The sequence below is a fragment of the Chenopodium quinoa genome, unplaced genomic scaffold, assembly GCF_001683475.1.
Source record: "Chenopodium quinoa cultivar QQ74 unplaced genomic scaffold, ASM168347v1, whole genome shotgun sequence".
NCBI classification, from domain to species: Eukaryota; Viridiplantae; Streptophyta; class Magnoliopsida; order Caryophyllales; family Amaranthaceae; genus Chenopodium; species Chenopodium quinoa.
In genome coordinates, this window is record NW_018745003.1 from 5,382,878 (window position 1) to 5,401,779 (window position 18,902).

General features: G+C 40.7%; 2 protein-coding genes across 2 annotated transcripts; one reads left to right on the forward strand and one right to left on the reverse strand.

Moving 5' to 3' along the window:
* Positions 1–10,613: 10,613 nt before the first annotated feature.
* LOC110708095 (protein ABHD17B-like) lies at positions 10,614–13,357 on the reverse strand. The gene is made up of 5 exons (XM_021886205.1): positions 12,515–13,357; positions 12,378–12,414; positions 11,981–12,217; positions 11,803–11,850; positions 10,614–11,220 (listed from the first exon to the last, which is right to left on the reverse strand). The coding sequence occupies exons 1-5, from the start codon at positions 12,814–12,816 to the stop codon at positions 10,963–10,965; spliced, it is 882 nt and encodes a 293-aa protein (XP_021741897.1). The 5' UTR covers positions 12,817–13,357; the 3' UTR covers positions 10,614–10,962.
* A 2,958-nt stretch (positions 13,358–16,315) lies between these two features.
* LOC110708096 (coatomer subunit epsilon-1-like) lies at positions 16,316–17,860 on the forward strand. Its single transcript, XM_021886206.1, has 3 exons — positions 16,316–16,352; positions 17,154–17,209; positions 17,651–17,860. Exons 1-3 carry the CDS (start codon positions 16,334–16,336, stop codon positions 17,843–17,845), a joined length of 270 nt encoding a protein of 89 aa, XP_021741898.1. The 5' UTR covers positions 16,316–16,333; the 3' UTR covers positions 17,846–17,860.
* The last annotated feature ends 1,042 nt before the right edge of the window (positions 17,861–18,902 follow it).

Sequence of the window (18,902 nt, forward strand, 5' to 3'; positions counted from 1 at the left end):
GATGAGTTCCGCCCTCAGCCGGCTGGTGAGCATACGGACCTGATCTTAGACGACTCACGTCCTGATCGAACAGTCAAAGTTGGGACGACTGCTCTGAGAGACCTTGGTGACGACTTTCACAAACTATTGAAAGAATACAAGGACATCTTTGCATTCGAAGTCCATGAAATGCCAGGCATTAGTCCTGATCTGGCGGTACATAAACTAGCCGTGGATCCGAAAAAGAAGCCGGTACGGCAGAAGAAGCGGAACCATGGCGAAGAAAGAAGTCAGGCGGCAGCCGCCGAAGTTAAAAAATTACTTGATGCAGGGTTCATTCGGCAATGTTACTTCCCAGACTGGGTTGCAAATGTGGTGCTTGTTAAAAAGCCGAATGGCACCTGGCGAATGTGTGTAGACTACACAGATTTAAACAAGGCGTGCCCCAAAGACAGTTACCCTCTGCCTAAAATTGATAACCTGGTCGACTCAACAACCGGCCATGCTTTGATGAGCTTTATGGACGCCTACTCTGGTTTCCATCAAATTCCTTTATGGAAGAAAGATCAGGAGAAGACGGCCTTCGTCACTGATCAGGGATTATACTGTTACACGGTCATGCCGTTTGGTCTTAAGAATGCCCCGGCTACCTTCCAGCGAATGATAAACACTGTGTTCTTTGATCAGATTGGGAGAAACGTCGAGGCATACATTGATGATATGATTGTCAAGACTAAACTTCAGAAAGATCATCTGTCGGACCTCCGAGAAACTTTCGCCACACTCAGGCGGCACCATGTCATGCTCAATCCCAAGAAATGTGTTTTTGGAGTTGAGTCTGGGAAATTTCTCGGATTCCTTATCAATCAGAAAGGAATAGAGGCGAACCCTGAGAAGGTGCAGGCGGTCATCGACATGCAGTCGCCTCGTACCATCCGAGAGGTTCAGAAGTTAACAGGTTGTCTGGCGGCCTTGGGAAGATTTCTAAGCCGATCAGGCGACAAATGCCTATACTTTTTCCAGGCAATTAAGAAAAAGGCAAGGTTTGAATGGGGGCCGGATGCTTAGGCCGCCTTCCAGAAATTGAAAGTTCACTTGCATTCCTTGCCGAGGCTGGTCAACCCTTTGCCCAAAGAAGTACTCTACATGTACCTTGCCGTCTCTGATCATGCGTTAAGTGCTGTTCTCCTTGCTGAAAGAGACGGCTGTCAGCTCCCGGTCTACTTTGTCAATCACGTACTGAAAAATGCCGAGTTGAGATATCCCTTAGTGGAGAAATTTGGTCTTGCACTCTTCATGGCTGTTAAAAAATTGAAGCCCTACTTTTTGGCACATGCAGTCGTCGTGTATACAGACCAACCTATCAAGCGGCCACTGACCATCATGGAGTCGTCAGGCCGAATGATCAAATGGGCCATAGAAATTCAGAGCCTCGAAGTTACTTTCGAGCCTAGAAAAGCGGTGAAGGGGCAAGCCTTTGCTGACTTTATTGCTGAGATGACTCGTCCCCCTGACTCTCAAGTTCCAGACCAAGTATGGAAGGTATATGTGGACGGAATCTCTACTTCAAATGGTTGTGGAGCAGGCGTCATATGTCAGTCGCCAGAGGGCGACAGGTACGAGTATGCTCTACGCTTCAGTTTTCAGGCCTCAAACAATGAGGCAGAATATGAAGCTTTACTAGCCGGAATCCGCATGTGCAAGGCGGCAGGGGCAAGAAAATAGACGCCTGTTCCGATTCACAATTGATAGTGAGTCAGTACAATGGCGAATATGAAGCAACCCATCCGGCCATGATCAAGTATTTACAGGCGGTCCGACAAGCAGTCGGCTCCCTTGAGGATTTCCATCTGATCCAAGTGCCTAGATCAGAAAACAACCAGGCGGATGCACTGTCAAAATTAGCATCATCCGCCTCCTCTGATACTCCTCGAACTGTTTTTTGGGAAGTAATGGAGAAGAGAAGTATCGAGGAAGACCCTATTGGAATCCTAGACAGAAGCTCAACCTGGATGGATCCAATCAGGGCATATCTGACAAACGGTACCCTGCCGGATGATCATCAACAGGCGGCAGCACTGAAAAAACGAGCAACCAGTTTTGAAATAATAAAGGGAGAACTTCACAAAAGGGGGTACCTTCAACCCTTCTTAAAGTGTGTTACTCCAGAAAAGGGGCGAGAGATACTGGACGATCTTCACTCTGGTTACTGTGCTTCCCATATAGGCGGTAGGACGCTTGCTCAACGGACAAGGCGGCAGGGCTACTTTTGGCCTACTTTAGAAGCAGATGCAATGGAGATGGTGAAAAAATGTGACAAGTGCCAAAGGTTTGGCAAGCTAATTCACCGTCCGGCTACTAACCTCACTACCATTCGTAGCCCACTACCGTTTTCTAAGTGGGGCATGGACATTCTGGGTCCATATACGCCTGCTACAGGCGGAAGGAGGTACATACTTGTTGCTGTCGACTACTTCACTAAATGGGTAGAGGCGGAGGCTGTAAAGGGAATCAAGACGAAGGATGTAATTTCATTCATTTGGAAAAATGTCATCACTCGGTTCGGGGTTCCCATGTCTATGGTTTTTGATAATGGTCCCCAATTTGAGACGCCTGTTCTCAAAAGCTGGTTGGGTGACCAAGGAATTGCACACTACTTTGCATCTGTCGGTCGTCCACAAGCAAACGGCCAGGTAGAAGCCTTCAATAAAATCATCTCAGACGGTCTCAAGAAAAAGATTGAACGAGCAGGCGGCCTATGGGCGGATGAATTACCACATGTTCTCTGGGCCATTAGGACGACTGAAAAAGGGGCGACTGGAGAAACTCCATTCCTCCTAACTTATGGTGCGGAAGCTGTTCTTCCAATAGAACACTACGAGCCGACTCTTCGAGTAATGCTATATGACGAAGAGGCAAACTGGGAAGCCATGCGCCTGGCATTAGACTCACTTCCTGAAAGGAGGAGCAATGCTGTCTTGCGCCATGAAATTTACCGCCTGAGAATGACTAGATCATACAACAAAAAAGTACACAGGCGTCCACTCAAAGTGGGGGACTTTGTACTTAGAAAAATGGAAGCAGTTGGTAGGGCTAATGAGTCTGGCAAACTAACTCCCTACTGGGAAGGACCCTACCGAATCTGTGAAGAGGTCAGGGACGGTACCTACCGTCTGGAAACACCAGACGGACGACCGTTGCCTCGAACTTGGAATGTAGACAATCTTAAGAAATATTTCTTTTGAATGATGTAAATAGTCAAGGGCTACTTAATAAAAGTTTGCACTTAATGATCAATTTTGTACTAAGAGGGGCATGCCTGCTGAAAAACAGTCGGCTACTCTCCATGTTTAATTTTTATTTAAGAGGGGCATGCCGTCTGTACCTTTACAGTCGGCTACTCTCCATTGAGTATTTCACTCTATCTTCAGAGGGGCATGTCGTCTGTACCTTTACAGTCGGCTACTCTCCATTGAGTATTTTACTATCTTCAGAGGGGCATACCGTCTGTACCTTTACAGTCGGCTACTCTCCATTGAGTATTTTACTCACAATAGGGGCATGTCGTCTGGACATATAGTCGGCTACTCTCCATAAGAAGATGGCCGACTGGTTCCAAACACATAGCCACCCCCCTAATACTTAGCTAAAAAGATTAGGGCCAGGCCGACCCTATGCCTAACGGGCAGCTACCCTCCTTTTACTTAGCACCTACGTTCACCAAGAACTTACCAAGGCCACAGGCCGAATGATCAGACCAGGCGCCAAGCCAACTGATCAAATCTTCAAAACTAATACGACCTGTCCCAACATCATAGCAGGCGTCCGGCGGCATCCCTCCGGATGAAATTCGTCGCAGAGAGTAGCTCCCTTTTGGGTGGAACATTGCTCTATAAACTAATTACACGGCACCTATACGACTGCCCCTAAGGGCAACCACGTAGCCGTTTTTGAGACAAGGGTAACTCTATCACTAACCAAACCAGTGGTAGCAGTTGACATCTGAGTCAGATGACCGCCTGTATTACTTGGGATAAATGTAGGGGGTACCTCTTGAGTTAATAGCCAACAAACATTGGCGAATCAAGGGGTCTAGCCGGCCTCCGCCGCCTGGTACCTCTACTTCTCAAGCAAGAGTGACGGCGACTGAGTAACACCAACGTTAACTCATAGTCACTCCCTCAAACTTGGTATGGAACCTAAAAGGTTTGAGTAGACCGCCTGTTTTTCGCAAACAGGGGCTCTCAACCACTACTCCTGCTAGGTTAACAACTTGTGAGTTAAAATCCAACAAACATTGGCGAATAAAGGGGAACAACCGGCACCCACCGCTTGATACCTCTACTACTCAGTTCCTTGCAACTAAGTAACAATCATGTTCACTTGGTCAGACCACTTTCCTACTTGGTTAAATTTACAAATGACAGGACCGCCTGTCTAAAAAGGATCCAGTCTTTAAAATAGTTCGAATACCGATTGGATAAATGGCCGACTGATCGTCTATCCTGGAAACAGACAACCAGTCGTCCAGGGGCATAGGCGGCGTGACTAACTATCCGTACCTGTCTGCAACTATCGGCCATGTAAAACAGTCGGTCTAGTGAACAATTGGATATTAAAATATTCAATACTTAGACAAATTTGAATCAAAACAAAAATTCATTAAAAAGAAGCCGGTCATTAAAGACCGGCAAAATATTCAGAGCCCCGGCCCCCTGGCCGGGTAAATACAAAACAAACGGCACGCAGGCCGTGGAAAGAATACATAAAGCTTAAGAAGGGGGCAGATCTTCAATATTAGCAGCTGCCGCCTGGTCAGCACTCTTCTTGCTGGACTTGGCTTCAGCTGCATCCTTTTTTGATGCATTACCCCCAAGCGGCACAAGCGCCACTACCGGCTCCTCCTCCTCTAACGCTTTCTCCAACGTCTCTTCCTCAGCAGCCGCCAGGATCTCTTGATTATATGTATCAGAACACTGGCGGTACGTTTTTTCCCATGAGGCAAAGTCGGCATTGGGGAAGAGGCGGCCCCAAGTCATGCGCTGGATTTGAGCGGAGTCTTCCATCATCTCCCGGACCAGCTCTTTCTTCTCTTGCTCGGCCTTTTCCGAGAGCTCCTGAGTAAGACTCCTTTCCTGGGTCACCAGGCGTTCCTTTACGTATGAGTACATCTTTAGGCGAAGAGGTTTCAGCTCGGCCTTGAGATTGATGATGGTCGCCTCCAGCTCGCCATTCCTCTTCTGGGCCGCCTCTAACTGAGCCCGAACAGCGGCGGTAGCCTGCGCCTGATAATAAAGAATATCAATGGTCAGAACTTCATTTTGGGCAATTTGAAACATTGCCTTATCACAGTCAGAGGCGGCCATAGCTTTTGCAGCCTTTACCTCTTTGTTCTTCCGGTCAAGCGGCTTGCGAAGGCCGTTCACTCGGAGCAGGGCCTAAGTACAAAGGAACAAGCGTCAGTTTCCAAACAAAAAGAAAACAGGCGTCCTGGAATTCAAATACTCAAAAATATGCTAAGTATACCTCAGCAAGGACCCCTGCAATCCCGTCTAGGTCAAGGGTGCCGACACCCCTGACCGCCTCCCTTTCAGCTGGAGGAACGGCCCTGATCATAGACTTGGCCACCTCTACCAAGTCAGGCTCTTGAGGGCCGGCTGCATCAAGCATAAACAAACGGATTAGACCTAGTAAAAAAGGGAGCAAGTCTAAAATTTACAAGGACAACTTCATACTTCTAGGCGGCCCAGTTGGAGTTTTAGAAGAAGTGGCCGGCTGTGTCTCAGCCGCCACTTGTTTCCTGGCAGAACCAGGAGAGCTCGCAACAGTCGTCCTCCGGGCCTTGGGGTCCGGCTGTTGGGAAGATGAAGCTCTCGGAGCACCCGTCTAAAAAAGAAAAAAAAAGTCAGTATATGCATAAACACAACTCCAAAAAGAGGGTGAAAGGTTCGAAGCTCACCAAGGGTGCCCCCTTCTTGGGGGAGTCGGTTGAAGCTTGTTGCATGATGGAGGCCCGCAACATGGCCGCCGCAGTCTTGGAGGCGGTAATTTTGCTCATGGCGTCAGCTGCAAAAACAAACATCAAAGTTAATAAAAGTCATAACAAGAAATGTATGGAACAACAGAGTATTCGACAGGCCGACTACCTCTTGAGCACCGACTACTGAGGCCACAGGAGGCCAAAAAGTACTCGTCGTAGAGCCATTTGAAGCTCGGGACGCAGTGCAGGGTACTTGCTCTCGTACCCCTGAAGTAGAGTCGACCCTCGACTCTACTTTAAAGAGTCCTTTATCAAGGATCTCTTTCTTAGCCTTGGGGGGAACAGGATGCATGCTACGGCCGCCTGCAAGAAGGGGCGGATTCCTGTTCCACCTATTGAAGCGCTTGTTCAGCTCAGTGTCTGAACTCTCAATGATGAGGAAGGTGCTCCGCCAGTCCTTCCACTTGTTTGCTTTACCTCTCGTCATGAGGTAGCCCCTGTGGCTTGTCAATTGATACCAGCCGGTACCGCCTGCCTTAGGGGTCCGGCTGAGATAGTTCATATGGGCGAAAGCCTCGAAGCTCGGCTCCACCCCGTGCAGTTCGCACCCGGCCACATAGCCGAGTACGTTGACCCAGGAGTTTGGGGCTAACTGCCATAACCCCAACTCATACCCATCCAAGATCCGCTGAACAGCCGGATGTAATGGGAAGCGAAGCCCTGCCTTGATGGCCGCCTCGTAGCAGCCAAAGCAGGCGCTATCATAACTGGAACCAGCCGGCCAGACGACTGTGTCTTCTGGATCCGGCACAAACACTAGAAAATCGGGGCCCATGGTGTGGTTTGCAATAAAGCTCTCCACTTTCTCTTGCATGGCTGTGATTCGGCCCCGAGGTACCGTGCAGTAGTAGGGGGTATTTAGCTCTCGGTAAGAGGCGGATGGTTCCGCCCAGTTGTCCCCCTTCTCAACTGCGTGAGAAAGTCTCGCCTCTTGCAGGCGGCTGTTTTTCTCTTCTGTACCCAAAGAAGCATGGCCAGAAGAGCTTGACTCGGAATCGTCCTCCGACGAGTCCGAAGAGGACGACTCCTCCCCTCTCCCGGAGGGGCCCGCCTCCTCTCTTTGAAAAGGAGCAGATTTGTTAACTGTTAAATGGGAAGGGGTCACTATGACTCCCCCCACAGAATTGCCGGCATCCAGGCCGCCTTGTTTCACTTCCACATCTGGCGCCTGGTCAGATGTTTCACTAAGCGGCACCCTGTGGGAGGAGCCGTCTGAATTTGAGATCCTAGCTGTCTTTTTCGTTCTGGCCATCCTGCTCTGCATAGACACAGATACAGTCGGACTTTGTATAAAGGGCAAAGATGGGTCCGGAAAAGGGCAGGCGGCACTCCTAGTCCTAGATTATGCCGTCCCCGGTGACCGGCTGATCACTAACCTAGGTCGTGTCGTGTGCTTCCGTGGTGCCATTTCAAAAAATAAAAAGAAAATTAAGAGTAAGAGAACCGACAGTTACCTGAACGAGTGACGATTGATGAAGTGCTGAAAATCCTGTGCAGTCGGCTTGTCAGAACAGGCGGTAGGCAGAAAAGGTCCAAAATGTCAGAGCAAGTTCAGGGGTCCGAATGTTCTCTCACAAAGTTCTCAAGTGTGAAAATGACTCAAGACAACTCTCCCTTATATAGGCGAAGTGAGAAGGCGAAGGGTCCCTTTCAGAATTCAAAATTTGGGCGGGAAAATGTCTCGGCCTTTCGCCGACTGACACCTGTAGCAGGCCGTCGCCTGTTACAGTGCGCCACCTGTCACAGGTAACACGTGACCAGTCACGTGCCACCTGTGAGGGGCAAATGATTAGGGGATTTTGCTCCCACCAATCGGAATGCGCCACGTGGGCCAATCAGGTCCTGCCAAGTGTCCCCCAGATGGAACTGTCAAGGCATGCCACGTGGCACACGCTTATTCGTCCACCTTGGACCTGTTATGTCATGACACGTGGCATACTCCATGCCTAATGGAGAAACCGGCCACCCAGGCCCAACTTCCGAGGGAAGCCCAATCAGCCCTAGGTTAACCTAAACCTAGGATTGGCACGTTTCCCAAGGTTATAAATACCTCCCTTAATCCTCATTAAGGGGGGATTACGGAAAAAACACATTGATTACACACAGAGTTACAGGCTGATTACGCTAAAAACTCACATTAAACACTCTCACCTAGAGAGACCCACTCACTTTAATTTCCGCATTAATTACTCCTTAATCAAGTACTAACTTGACCGTTGGAGGCGGAGCTCCCACCACCAGGAGTCTCCGTTATTTTGCAGGTACAGGCGTCCGGTTCCAGTCTCGGAATTGTAACTCTCCCGCAGGACATCAGAAAACCCCGAAACACTATACATTTAGCAAAGAATTCGGCGTTTCACTCAAGAACAAAGCACATCGGTATTCGTTATCACTTTATCAGGTCTCTTCTAGAAGATGAAGTGTTAACTCTTAAAAAGATTCTTGGCAGTAAGAATCCAGCAGACATGTTAACGAAAACAGTGACGATTGACAAGTTGAAATTGTGCTCAACATCAATTGGTCTTAAAATGATAGAAGACTAGTTGAGGTTCTACTCCTTGGTGTGAAGATAGATTGAAATCAGTCTTCAAGTGGGAGATTGTTGGCAGATAATTAAGAAACATAAAGAAAAAAAATAAATGGTTATTAAATAACCATGCATTACCATTGAAAATTAAAGGTGTTTCCAAATATAGGGAAAAATAACTAATGGTAATAAATATTGCAGGCTAAATTTTAAATGGCTTAGGTTGTTTTAGGAAAACTATAAATTGAGCATTTCCTTCATTTGTATGCAATAATTTCAAGAGAAAATCTGAGAGAAGAAAAATAACTCAGAGAAAAGAGGGGTTGTGTTTTTTGCACTTTGGTATAAATAGACATTTTGTTTATGTAATTTATTTCTCCCTCAAATTTGATTAAATAGAAAATTTGCATTATTTTCTTAACAAAAAGACCAAAAAAAAGGTTTTTTTTAAAGTCATGTGCTGAACATCAATGGTCAATGGTCGTAAAATAAAGTCAATGATCGAAACTCGGTTCTGTCCTTACAATCTAAACGGTGATATAGTATATAAGGACATTTTTTGCCACCTTGGCACCTTTTCTATATAAGTATCTTTCTCACAAAATCGATCACCTTCAAGGATTTTTTTTACAAAATTTCCTATTTTTGTACTCATTTAATGATTAAACGAGCATATATTATTAAAATTAAATGAGTAAAAAAAAAAAAAAACTTGGATGCACCTTGCATCCATATATGTACATCGTCAATTTCATTGTTCTTTTATTTTATTGAGTGCAACAGCTATCCATTAACCCTAGCCAAGACCAATAATTGAGACTTCTGTTGATCATCTAGATAAAAACAAGTTAACAACAATTCAAGAGTGATTGAATTTGTGCTATTATACATTGCTATTTCACATATCCTAACTTCACTCTGTTCATCCTTAGTTGATTGACCAATGCCATTTATAATTCTACAATGACTGAAAGCATCCTTATGATAATAGTGAAATGAGATTAGAGTCAATAATACTCTTAAAATTCATGCATTTTGGTTTACAAAAAATCAAATTAGTCTTTCTGCATTCATTAGGTTAAGCATAAAATGTATGCAACTCACCGGAACATCAAACATCAGAATTCATTTGATTCAAACCACAAATAAAACTGACAACCCAGCAACCACGAAACCACCACCGCAACCACCACACCCACCACCGCAACCACGAAACCACCACCACAACCCCTATCCATCTCCAATTCCCCCAAAATTCCACAAACAACCTCGAGAAATCAGGAAACCCTTAATTTCAATTGGCAAAAATCATTCAAACATAGAACAAATTCACGAGTAAATCATTAAAAATCAATCCAATAACACATGAATAACACAGCCAGATTCGACAACCCTAAAACAGCAACAACAAAATCAACCAACAATTCATCAATCGCAACGAAGATCAAAATTAAGAACAGAAAAAAAAAAATCCAAACCAAAAGGAAGCGAAATCGAAGCAAACCAGGAGCAACAGGTCGTTCAAGGCCGATTTCTTCAGTAGAAACCATAGTTTGACGAGCACCGATTTCTTCATGAACAGCATCACCGAATTTAGGCCAAGAACGACGTTCAATCTAGGTCTTCATCTTCGTCTACTTCCTGATTCCTTTGTTGATTAAGGTTTGTTTGAGGAGAGAGAGGAGGAGAGATCGAGGAAAGAGAAATTAAGAAAGAAGACAGAAAGAGAAATTAAAGAAAGAAGATAAAAATGGCCGGGTCTCTTTTTTTTTATACTTTTTTTAACAATAGCTTTCGCATCAGTTTGGTTAGAACCGGTGCGAAAAGTCTTCCCCTCAATCCCACCTATTTTTTTTCGCACCGATTTTTAAAAACCGGTGTACATTTTGCGGTGCCTATTTTATTTTTTCTACTAGTGATAGGCCCCACCCTGATTTGGGGTCGGGGTGTTACATCACCAAACCCGAATCAGACACTCGAATTGACACCTATTGACTAGCTACTTAGAAACCTTTTTAGTCGATTCACACTTTCAAAGCCATGGATCTAAAAGTACATTTAGCCAAATTAATTAACGCTAAGTTACAAGGAAGAATACATACAATAAGGGCCAATTATATGAATTCTGTAAAACTCAACCAAACGGCACTACAACATAAACATGATAATCAAACTTCTGCTCATCCTATCAATAAATCTACACATCCAACTACATCGTTATACACTCATTGACACTAACTATATGACACATGATGAAAACCTACATCGGGACTTGCCTTAAAAGCACATACACGCAACAGTACAGTGTTGTACCATTATAGATCTTTTTGATGCCATGCACACCAGGGGCACAAAAATACCCCATACAAAAACTGATGCTATTTCAGTTTAACATGGTCACCTCCACCCTATATAGCTACCTCCTACCGAATCCTAGACATCGATAGTGCTTGGATTCGGCTATACTTGGGGCCTCAGTAAGCTGCTTATGTGGCTGAGTGATGGCCAATTTCTCCATCGAGTTAATGAACTTACGCAAATGCTTGATGTATTCTGGGTAAGTCTCTAGATTACAATGACCCCCACCCTTTACCCATAGTGGCTCATACTTATCCTTTGATAGTTCCCATAGTCTCTTCCCATGCGACAAGTCTACAATTTCATCATTTGTTCCCTGCATATACGTATACCAATGAAAGACAAGATAAGGATGTTAAGATATAATTGACCAGGTACTAGACAACGTTAAGACATAATATCAATTTCTTGGGGTTCGTATATTCAAGCAACATCCATAAGATGCATGAGATCGTGCAGAAATTTATGGAAAAAAGGTATTAATTACTGATACATCCTCTAATGAGTTCCAATTAAGGCAGGGCAGTTTTGTAGCAAGGTTAAATGGTTGATCCAGCCGGATTCTTATTATTTACACATGTGTATTAATGCAACCAATCAATCCTATAAAGGTTGGATTGGAGTAAAGATCAATTCCAGATTATTAAAAGAGTCGTCATTCAAAAATCAGAGGAAACAAAAGATTAATTACATGGAACCCAAAGAGACGGGATCATCTAAGTATAATCAACACCCTGATTAAGTGATTATAAATACAGAAATGTCGTACGTGAGACTTTAAAGCCTGGTGATATCTAACGAAATCTACAACATTATACAGTATGAAGAAGCCAAGTAAATAAGTAGTTTAAGTGCAAGTTGATGAAATAAATGAAGGCAATAATGGATGCGCGCTTACATGTATGACAAGGACAGGACAGGTGACATGCCGGATTTTATCAATGTTCTGCAAATATATGGAACAGATGATACGATGATGAAGCAAGTCATTGATTATGTTTTGTTTTTTTTTTTTTTTTTTTTTTTACAAAAAAGTAGGCTAGAAAATAAGGCAGTGAGTAAAAAAGAGCACGTACTTTGAAAATGTCGAACCATAATGTAACCTTGAGAGGATAGAGGACTCGTATACCAGAAAGTATAGCACTATGAAGAACAATACCCCTTAACCTGGTCATGCGTGATGCTAAATGTAATGTTGGGCCACTTCCAACAGATTGGCCATACAAAATCAAGTCTTCCTGGTTAATGTTATACTCTCTCTTTAAGCAATGGTAAACAGCTTCAATGTCATAGTATGTGTTATATTCGGTTGGCTGCCATAACATATAGTGCATACATACATTAGTTATAATACAAGTGTTGTACAATTACTCGCACCTAACATGCATATTCATGATAAATTACTCACATGCATGTACATCGATCAAACACAAACAGTACTAGTCGTAGCTAGGTAAATGATATTATGCATACCTTGCCAGTTGAAGCTCCATATCCTGCGTAATCATAACTGCAAATTAAACCAACAATTAAATATATTAATTAATGAAACAATTATTTTTTGATACATAATGATAGATTAAAAAAAAGAATAAGAAAAAGAAAAAAACCTGACGATATTGATACGAAGGTGAGCCCTGAGCTCAATAAAGAGATCTTGCAACTGACCGAGATCAGCAGCATTGCCATGAGAATACAAAAGGGTGAACCTTGCAAAAGGATGTTTCCAGAAAGTGGCCACAATTTTATTACCACTCTTTGTATCCAATACATGAACATCTACATTTTTATCAGATGTTATTCCTGATAAAACCCACCTTCCTTCTTCTTCTTTTTTAATCACATCATATGTTGATGGTTCAGGTGGGAAGAATGCGAACTTCGCTGCTATATTTGATGTCGCATTCCCCATTTTCTTCTTTCTTCCTTTTTTTTTATTCAATTCGATTCAATCAATATATATATTAATCATTCATTCGTATCAATATTATCAATCAACAAAACAAAATCTATCTAATCTTTCATCAATTCTGGGATTTTCTCCCCCTCTTTCTCTCTCTTTCGATTCTCATCCAAAAGAATGATTTCGAGGGGGGTTATTTACAATAAAATTTGGGAAAACCGGAAACAAGTTAGTTGAATTGGGATTTTTTAAAGATGAGGAAATTTAAAAATAAAAAAAAAAAAAAAAAAAAAAAAAAGGACAAATTGTATCCGATCTAACCGGGTTGTTGAGCTGGAATTTCAATTTTCAAGGAGGAATTAAATGTCTCCTCCCCTTGTTTTTTCTTTTTCTCTCTCTTTTTTTATTTTTGAATTGAATATCATGGCCTATACTTTTGGTTATAACAACAAACCATCGATGCCAATTCTAATTCTACTACTTATCATATTTGACCAATATTCAACGCTCACTTGTTTTTATTATTTTTTACCATCAACAACCAACTTGTAATTCCAATTATGGTTGACTGCTTGAGAAAGTAGAACTAGGATAATTTTGTCTTCTCTTAATTATTAATAACCGTTAGATTTTCAAGTAATTCAACAACAAGAACTAATTTAACAATTGTGGGAACAAAACCTAACTATGTATAATTAATAATGAATTATACAATAATCCAAATACAATTCAATGTATTACAACCAAACACCAATTTATCAAAGTATTACAGAAAAAACACAATGAAAACACTAGTTATGAAAGATAATATACTTGCCTCTACTCCAAACCTTAACAACCAACATGAACATGAGAAAACCGGTGACCACTTGAGTCTAATTCCTTGATACATTGTCTTAGGCGTGTAAACACTTTCCTAAAGAGTTTAATTTCCCCCACAATGGTGCTTGGGTTTAATTCGGAAATACTCTTTGAGATACAAAAGACAGCCCAACATTCTTTGCACTTAAGAATCAAAGAAAAGATGATCAATTCACAAATAGGATTAATTGGAAGATATTTCTCACAAAAGTTTGCAAGAAGTTTGTGAGGAATTGTGAAGAATACTTAGGGAGAGAAGAAGAATAATTTTCTGTGTCTCTCCAATCTCAGAAAACCAAGCCTTTTATTAAAGACTTAACCGTCAGAATTTCGCGAAAACAGACTAGCGCGGGCGTTCCACCAGGAGGCGCGGGCGCGCCTCAAAGTGGAGCGGGCGCGCCTCTCCTGAACGTGCGAAATTCAAAAAGGAAGGCAGAGTGGTACGCGGTTTAGGCGCGACCACAGGTGCGGGCGTGCCATCTATGACGCGCGGCCGCGCTACCAGACGCGCGGCCGCGCCAACTGCACCCTTCCAAATATCCTAATTCCAGTGAGGTCCGCGGTTTAGGCGCGACCTCAGCGCGGCCGCGCGTACCTAGCGCGGGCGCTACTAATGGTTCGCGAGCGCGCAACCATCAACACTCTAAATATTCCAACAATCCTCCCCCATTTAGAGTGTTCCTTTAAAACATTCTCCACTTCTTACAATTAAACCATATCTCATGCATCAATGTCAATGTCCCTTCGGATTGAATTGACACCTAGTACAACACACTTAACGATGATCATATCCAATGATTTCCATACGGATTGAATCACACGGATATATCTAATCATTCGAAGGTGAAGTACACACAAGACAAATCGAATTTATCATCACTTGACACTTTTATACAGCCATGTGTCCGTATCTTTCATAAGTTCATCAAACTCTATATGTCCATCTAGACTTTTTGAAGCAGCTAAACTTTGAACTTATATAGGTAGGTTCTCATATACGTGAATGTGCCCTTGTGACAAGACACTTACATTTAGAGCTTCTCAACTCTAAATCTTTGAGAACTTTTAAATGACGCTACCTCACACATCACAAGTATTATAGCAATATGGGTCATCAAATATTTGCTAACAAACATAAAAAATGCGATTCAACCACATTGAATCTAAGACTTGATGTTTCTTCAAGCGTTAGATTGGATTTCACAAATTTGTGTTATTTGGACATAAACCCATTCCATTCATAGCAAATATGATGGAATGTCTTGGCATTTCCTTTGTGAAGTAATCCGCCAAATTCAATTTTGTTGGAACATACACTAGTAGAAAAAATGAATTACGCAGCGCACTTTTCGCACCGGTTCTTGAAAACCGGTGGGAAAAGAAATGGGCAGGATTGGGGAAAACACTTTTCCCACCGGTTCCTAATAAACCGGTGCGAAATCATATTTTTCGCACCGGTTCAAACTGGTGCGAATCACGAAATATAAAAACAAATAAAAATCGGGCTGCTTTACTTCTTCTTTCTTTCTTTCTTTCTTTCTTTCTTTCTTTCTTTCTTTCCATGTTCTGTACTTTTAATTTCCCTCTCGTTTTCACCTTTGTTCTCTATCCAGAATCCCGAATTGCCCTAGCTTTCTCACTCCATTGAAGCAACACCTCCGCCTTCTCATTGAATCGTGCTGTATATTCTCCATTGAAGCCGAATGAGCTTTCTTACCTCCATTGAAGTTGCTCCTGGTTTGCTTCGATTTCGCTTCCTTTTGGTTTTGATTTTGTTTTTTTTAGCTGTTCTTGATTTTGATCTTCTTTGCGATTGATGAATTGTTGGTTGATTTTGTTGTTGTTTTAGGGTTTTCGAATCTGGTTGTGTTATTCATGTGTTATTGGATTTATTTTTAATGGATTTACTCGTGAATTTGTTCTATGTTTGAGTGATTTTTTCCAATTGAGGTTAATTGGAAGAAATTAAGGATTTTCTAATTTCTCGAGGCTGTTAATTGGAAGAAATTAAGGGTTTTCCAATTAAGGGTTAATTGGAAGAATGTCATGCAATTCAATTTCGTCAGGTCTCTTTCAATTTGTGTACATACATTATTGTTGTTAATATATAATTCGTGAACTCTTGTTATTGTATATGTTGAAAATTTTGAAATTTATTTTATGCCATTGAGTTAAATTTATCTGTATTAAGTAGAATATGATGGCATTAAGTTAGAATTAAAATTTATTTTGCGTAACTAAGTTAAATTCTTGCTATAGTGAATAGAATATTGGTGTTTTCTCTATTGGTTGATTTTTTTTTTTCTAGGTCAATTTGATTCTTTAGAAGTGGGAAATTGGTGTACAACTTATGGTATGAAAACGCAAAAAGATTGATTACTAATAGTCATTTCAACTGAAGATACTAATTATAGTATAAGACTGTCAATTCTAATTCCATGAACAAATATCGCCACACCAAAATCAATTAGGGAAATATTGGCAAAGCGTGTCCCAATCACAAAGACCACTATTGCAGGAACGAATGACATAGGAAGGTTGTGTGTTGGTCAGGGAGTCTAAATCATACAGTCATTTTTATGTTTTCTATTTGTAAATTATAAAACTGAGTGTAATTCTTTTGTTTCATCACACCAGCAGAAACTCTAAGGGTCTTATTGTTCTAATGAAGACTACTGATAAGGGTAAGTTTGATCAATTTATCACTATTTTTTTTTTTTGCCTGGTATCTTTACTAGTTTAGATTCTTCGAATTAAGCTGAGTAGTACTCTGTATTATTGTATTACTCATATTTATAAAAGGGCTACATTTAGTGTTAGTTGGATGCTAAGTTAGTGGGATGCTTCTCATTGGTTTGTTTTCCCTTTATGGCGGTCTTGTTACTAATTGAGCTTTTGCATTTATAGATTTGCTCGTAGTGTCTGATTTTCCGTAGTACATTGTGCCAACATCAATAGGTAGTCGTCTAAGTTGTATTGAAATTGAGATGCCTTGTAGTGTGGGTAAAGATTAAACTGAAGTGGGAGAATGGAGAAAGCTATAGAGAGATGAAGGGAACTTCTATATCATTTTTTGTTTGATGTTAGCTAAGTAACAGTCAGCTAAATAGCTAACCTCTGTAAATTAATGTAAGCAATTTATGGAACTGAAATTGAAACTAAGTTTTATACTTTGTATATCAGAACTACTCTTCTAGCCTTGACATTATTGTTTTAATTCTATGTTATTACTCAAAAATTCACCTCAAAATCTAGTGAATGTAGTTGTACATAACTATGAGGGTCTCTGATACAAAGACAAAAAATTCGCTTCTTAGTAGCTAGCACAAAGCACTCTAGCAGTAGGCGATTATGATTTTTTGTTTTCATACTCTCCTTCTGCTCATTTTATACATTAGTGAGATAATTTTGATTACTGTTAACTTAGCTTTTTTTTTCTTTTTTTTTTTTTTTTTTTTTTTTTTTTTTTTTTTTTTTTTATGCAGGCCTGATAATGAAAGTGATTACCCATGTGGGTTCCTTTCCTCTGATCCCGATGAAGGTGAGAATTTACTTTGCAAAACTATAATGGATTTTGGAATCCCTTTTCTTACTGACAGCTATTCTGCCTAAAACTGGAGAAAATGAAAAGTACTAATTTCTGCCTTACTATCTATGAGTCAGTTGCTTAAATTACCAGTATGTACATGATCTGCACATCATTTAAATGCTGATGTCTGCTGACATGACCTGCCTGTCATGTGTGAACCTGTTCTGTTTTCATGTATACATGAACATGAAATTTCTGCTTTGTTGCAAATAGAATTGACCGAGCTACATGTATTTCTTTTTCTTAATTAATGTGGGGCTATACCTAACATAGCAGAGTTAGCTTTAAGAAAAACCTCCATAACATGCTTTCTTGGTTTCAACTTTTTGAGGGGAATTATACTGCATGAATTTACATGAGTTGATCGCTAAAGATACGTTTTCTTTGTTATAGGGAGGTTCCAAGATTCAGGAGGCATATCTCATCTTCCAGGATTTCTCTGAGAAGTATTCAATGACTGGATTGATCCTGAATGGCAAGGCTGTCTGTTGTATGCATATGGGAAATTTTGATGAAGCAGAATCACTGTTACTTGAAGCTCTGAACAAGGTAAATTATTTGAATTACTTACAAGATTGTGGGTATTGAGACTATTGACCATTTAGTTTGGCTGTATGAGTGGTAATGATTCTGACAGCTTTTAAAGATTGATTTTTTATTGGAACTTGTCTATATTGGGTATGGTTATTACACATTCTAATAGTTTGATTTTTAATTTGTATACTTGAATTGAATTTGGAGTGTTTTTTAGGGTTTGATTGTGTAATGAATTCTCCATCTACTTAATGCTTGGTAATGCAGTTGTTTAATTTGATGTTGCTGACAATACAAGCAATGTAATGCCAATCACTCACTCACAAGCTTTCATAATTAGTCTTATAATATGTACAATATAAATATAAATTTTGAAAATTTTAATCCAACATAAAATAAATATTTTTAGAGAAACTATAAAATAAGAATAAAAATTACATAAATGAAACTAAAAATTTGATAAATAAAAAACATGTTGATAATACTATTTATTACCATTATTAAAGTAATATATTAATTACTTGGAAAAAATATATCAATTAGAAACTATACAATCATTAAAACATTATGTTAATCATATTTCAAATGACTACGGTAAAAATTTCACTTTTTTTTATAGTCTCGCCTCTCCCTCTTTCCTTCAGCTTTATCATCATCATCATCGTTGATTAATCTGATCTCTCTCCTCTCTCATATCATCTCTCCTCTCTTGTAGTCTCATATTTCGGCCGGATTCATACGAAGAAGTTGTTGTTGCAGTTGTGAATGACTTTTCTGGGGTTATTGGTACCCACCCATTGTTTTGCTGTTGCATTATTTCGGCATTCGTACCCAAATTTGAGGAAGGAAAGTATTGGTGCCTTCTGTAAGGAAATTATAGTAGCTTCTTATAGTAGATTAAACGATTAATTTAATCTTTAATTTCTTGATTATCTTTTATATACTCTATAATTGTATTAAAAGATTATCTTTCAGAAAAATATATATGGACTAAGGTCAATTGGGAAGAACAAGCTGTGTTTTTGCATGATCTTATCGAAATAATAATATTTTTGTAAATTTAGTGTTGTAATCCATATAATTTATTCATTATCATAGTTGTATTACTTTT

What these genes read in the sequence shown, in the direction of transcription:
- LOC110708095 (XM_021886205.1), bottom strand. Translation starts at nt 12,816, where the DNA reads ATGGGGAATGCGACATCAAATATAGCAGCGAAGTTCGCATTCTTCCCA. An exon ending in CTTCGTATCAATATCGTCAG is followed by an intron (nt 12,415 to 12,514) that starts GTTTTTTTCTTT and finishes TTTAATTTGCAG; the next exon opens with TTATGATTACGCAGGATATG. An exon ending in TATGGTTCGACATTTTCAAA is followed by an intron (nt 11,851 to 11,980) that starts GTACGTGCTCTT and finishes ATATATTTGCAG; the next exon opens with AACATTGATAAAATCCGGCA.
- LOC110708096 (XM_021886206.1), top strand. An exon ending in TTCCTCTGATCCCGATGAAG is followed by an intron (nt 17,210 to 17,650) that starts GTGAGAATTTAC and finishes TCTTTGTTATAG; the next exon opens with GGAGGTTCCAAGATTCAGGA.